Source organism: Embiotoca jacksoni, unplaced genomic scaffold, assembly GCF_022577435.1.
Source record: "Embiotoca jacksoni isolate LCO1_2020_lvr unplaced genomic scaffold, fEmbJac1.0.p SCAF_75, whole genome shotgun sequence".
Taxonomy (NCBI): domain Eukaryota; kingdom Metazoa; phylum Chordata; class Actinopteri; family Embiotocidae; genus Embiotoca; species Embiotoca jacksoni.
In genome coordinates, this window is record NW_027185431.1 from 750,356 (window position 1) to 754,950 (window position 4,595).

Below are 4,595 nucleotides of genomic sequence, written 5' to 3' on the forward strand. Positions count from 1 at the left end.
AATAGTATGGAGGTGATCGGATGGAGTGCAGCTGTGCCAGCCAGCCAGAGGAGTGAAAGAGGGAGGAGCCTGAAGGAGGGAAGAGGAGAGACCACACCCACCAGAACAAAACACACAGGACACATGGAAACAAAACAGAATGAAGGAAAGGAGAGGAAGAGAGATGGAAGGAAACACTGGGACAGACAGGAATCCTGACATGTCCAAAATATCATGAAAATATAATAACATGGTCTCTTCTTTATCATCCTCACCAGGACAAACTTTTCATTCTTTATTCTTTCCACTTGGGAAACCTACAAACCTAAAAGATCACTGATATATATTAATAAGTGTGTATTATGGATGTTAGGTTACATACCAACATCCCATATCGCTGTGTTCAAAGCCACCAGACTCAACTCGTGTTCCACACTTAAATGACTGTTTTTATGAATGGAGTCTGGTGGCATCGAGCAGAGGGATATTACAGCTGTTCTCTGATCAAGTCTAACATTGTAGGAATCCTTTAGTAACACTGTCAGAGACTTACAATCACACTTTGAACCTGTCAGTAGTAAAACAAGGCAGCGCTGGTTAAACAGTAAATAACCCGAGACAGAAGCGTTGACGTGTTCATAACAGGAAGATATTATATTTAACAGACTTTCTACTCCTGTACATACAGATTGGTGTTTTATCACTAAATCTTCCTGCTTCTGTCTCTGAAACTCCTGCAGGTGAGTCCTGGACACACCAACTCATCATACCGTGTCCTCTTGCGCCATCATCCGGTCGACACGGGAACACTCAACTTTGGGACGGGGGCGGGGGGGGGGGGGGGGGGGGGATCAGGTCAGCTGCAAAGCATGCAGGGATATGTGATTGTCTCCCTCTCTCTCTCTCTGTGGGAGTGGTCTCCTGCAGGTCACGTGGTCCGGGCCTTTGTTGATGGGATTCAGTGGAGGAAGAACAGGAGGACAAAAAAAAAATACAAAAAAAATACAAAAAAAAATACAAAAAACAACCCCCGTCCCGGTCCGAAAGACCGACTGCGTCCGCGATCCCTCCCCGGCACACACTCGCTCTGCTTCGGCCTGGATGCAGCTCAGAGCCCCGGCGGGACCTCCACCTGGGTCGGTTTGTTCCGCGGCGGTCCGCGGTTTGTTCCGCGCCGGTTTGAGTGCGAGGCAGCGGGGCTGGGGGGATGGAGGCTCCGTCCGGGCTGTGAGCAGACTGCTTGAAGGGGGTGGTGGAGGTGTGGGGGTCGGTGCGTGAAGCCCCAGGCCCTGCTCTGCTTTGTTATCCGGGGCTTCGTCTCGCTGCTCCCGGCTCGCTCGTCGTGTTTCCGCGGTGTTTGCTCGGTGGATCCCGGAGAGTTTTTGCGGAGGAGAGGAGACATGGAGAGGAGGAGGATTTAAGGCTCCACCGGCTGCTGCTCCGCTTTTTGTCTCGAGGACTCTTTAAAGGACTCCGAGAGACACATTCTGGTTTTCTCCCGTCTCATTGTCCTCCGTCCAGCTCTGCACCCCCTCTACAGACCTCCTCCATTTATCTCCATCTATCTCTCCGTATCCACCCCTCCGGCCTCCATCATGGCTCCGGTGTTCCGGTTCTGCTACCTGTTGGTCCTTCTGGCTCTGCCCGCCGTCCGCAGCTCGTTCCCCCGCGGAGGAGGCGGCAGCAGCGCGGACTGCGGCCCCGGGAAGGCCGCCGACTGTCCAGGTGAGACCCACCTGCACACACCTGAGCTGGGGGGAGGGGGGTTTCTGTGGTCCAGCAGGTTTTGAGGATGTGGAGTGTGTGTGTGTGTGTTGGGTGGGGGGGTGGGGGTCAAAGGTCACAGTCATCTTTTGTTCATATTAGTGCAGCTGGTCACGTGATGCAGCTGTTATCACTGACCCATCGATGTGTCCACTGTTGTCATGACAACACAAAAAAAAAATCTGTGGACTGTGGGTATCAGCACAGTCGTCGTGGCAACAGTAGTTAATAACAACACCTGTGCATCTGACAATGAGTCAGGGGAGATGGAGCAGATGTTCAACCTGTGTGTGTGTGTTTGTGTGTGTGTGTGTGTCTGAGTGTGTGTGTGTCTGTCTGTCTGACTGTGTGTGTGTTTGTTTGACTGTGTGTGTGTCTGAGTGTGTGTGTGTCTGTCTGTCTGACTGTGTGTGTGTTTGTTTGACTGTGTGTGTCTGTCTGACTGTGTGTGTGTCTGTTTGACTGTGTGTGTCTGTCTGACTGTGTGTGTGTGTCTGTCTGACTGTGTGTGTGTGTGTGTGTCTGTCTGTCTGTCTGTCTGACTGTGTGTGTGTGTGTGTGTCTGTCTGTCTGTCTGTCTGACTGTGTGTCTGTCTGTCTGTCTGTCTGTCTGACTGTGTGTGTGTGTGTGTGTCTGTCTGTCTGTCTGTCTGACTGTGTGTGTGTGTGTCTGTCTGTCTGACTGTGTGTGTGCTCTATTTCCAGGGCTGATTACAGGGTGCAGCAGCAGGGTGAGGTTCGGCTGCTCACTAATACATCAAACTGAAACCACACTTGCCCCAAACTTTTAACAGCACTGGGAGGCAAACAGCGGCTCGCGGGCCAAATGTGGCCCTCTGGTGAGAGTATTCAGGCCCTGAGGACGGTGTGAATGAGTGTAAACATGGTGGTTGAAATGAGGTCAGATCGTTGAATGAACTCTGCATTTCCTCCTCTCGTGAAAGTTTGAAGCTCCGCTGAAGTCTTATTTTTTCTTTAAATCTCTGATATAAAGTTCTGTCGACACGAAGAGTTTATTTTTATGCAACTAAAATAACTCGCTCAGTGTCTTCGACAGGCGTCTTCACAGATCTGAGGGGAGACGTCGCTGTGATTCCTATTTTCAGAAACCTCTTGTTTAAACTCCATCACAGATGTTCTCCTCAGAAGATGTTCCACTCTGTCTGTTTCAGACAGGAAGAGACGGAGCGCAGCTTTAACAGGTCCGGGTCACGTGATCAGTTCTCCTGTTGTTTCGGTGTGGGCGGAGCTTACCTCCAAAGAACGTCCTGAAATCTGATGTCGTGCACGCAGCAGCACAGAGGAAATCCCTGCAGCTGTTCTGCTGAGGAGCCGTTTTGAGGCGTCCACATACTTCTGGTCAGATGGAGGAGAAGGAGCTGATGAAGTCATCAGAGCGTGAGGCCTCCTGGTCCTCGGAGGAGGAAGATGTTCTTCCTCTTCAGTGAGAGGGGGAGCAGCCTCAGATCAGCTCCTCGGTCACTTCCTGTGAGGAGGTCACGTCCAACTCTCCCGTCCTGCCAACTGTGAACTCAACGGTGTCGCCTCGCTGCGTTAAACTCTTCAGTCGTGCTCGGCTGCGTCTCGTCACGCTTCGCAGACTCTCACACGGCGTCTGAAATCCAGGTCACGTCCCGGTGAGACTCGCTGCTCCGCTCAGCTTTCAGTTCAGTTAACGTCACATTCAGGTCAGAAGTCCTCCGACTCTGAGTCCTGATTGGTCCTCAGGAACGTTTCACTGAGTCCAGGAATCGTGATGTGGTTCCTGACGGGTCCCTGCAGACCTCCTCCTGACAGGGTCCCTGCAGACCTCCTCCTGACAGGTCCCTGCAGACCCCCTCCTGCAGATCTCCTCCTGACGGGGTCCCTGCAGACCTCCTCCTGACAGGTCCCTGCAGACCCCCTCCTGCAGACCTCCTCCTGACGGGTCCCTGCAGACCCCCTCCTGCAGACCTCCTCCTGACGGGGTCCCTGCAGACCTCCTCCTGACGGGGTCCCTGCAGACCTCCTCTCGACTGACTGTAAACAGGCTTGTTGATGAGATGAGTCAGATGAGAAGTTGGTAACTATAGCAACCAAACATGCACTCGACTGCTGCAAGAAGTGTGACAGAGAGGATGCTGGGAACACAGCGTTTCTGTTATTGTGTCCACCCCCACACCAGGCTGTGTGTGCATATGTGTGTCTCAGCACACTGAGATATTTACTAATTAGGGGTCATGGCCCCTGTAATTACCAGCTCTAATTGGCTGGCCTGCGGACCACCGACCAATCAGCTGCCATCAGGAAATGACCAGCTGGGATAATAGTTGGTGTGTTCGTCAGCTGACGTGCGATGTTGTATTGTCGGCTTCCCGTCTGAATCGGAGTCCCCTTCGGTGAACGTTTACCTTGAAAAGTGACCGAAGTCGCCGCTGGCACTTCCTCGTTGCACTGTAACCATGGAAACGACCGACTCACCGGGTCAGAATGATGCTGAAGAAAACTTAAACACATCGCGACTGTCAGGCAGCTTCATGGTAGATGGGGGCGGAGCTGTCACGATGATGACGTCACGCCGATGACGTCACGCCGATGTCATCGGCGGTGTGAGCAGGTCCTGGCTGCAGTGCATCATGGGAGCTCAGACAAGCATCAGACAGATTCATGATGTCAGAGATGATGACATCATCAGAGAGAAGAAAGTCGGTGCGTTTGGTGATGAGCGGCTCGTCTGTGTTTGTTGTCAGATCTGTCGGAGAAGAAGAGCGACCTGCGAGTGTGCGACGCCGGGACGTGTCGCTTCGGAGGAACCTGCCGCGAGAACGGAGCCGACATCAAGTGTGTCTGTCAGTTCCACGTGAGTCTCTCTC

General features: G+C 52.6%; 1 protein-coding gene across 1 annotated transcript in view; it reads left to right on the top strand.

Moving 5' to 3' along the window:
- The first annotated feature begins 872 nt into the window (after positions 1 to 872).
- The window catches only part of LOC138215401 (tomoregulin-1-like), an 8,691-nt gene continuing 4,968 nt past the window's right edge, over positions 873 to 4,595 (top strand). The window contains exons 1-2 of the mRNA XM_069177524.1: positions 873 to 1,704; positions 4,473 to 4,582. Of these exons, the coding sequence (XP_069033625.1) occupies positions 1,575 to 1,704; positions 4,473 to 4,582 (240 nt within the window). The 5' untranslated portion in view covers positions 873 to 1,574. The remainder of the gene's footprint in view (positions 1,705 to 4,472; positions 4,583 to 4,595) is intronic.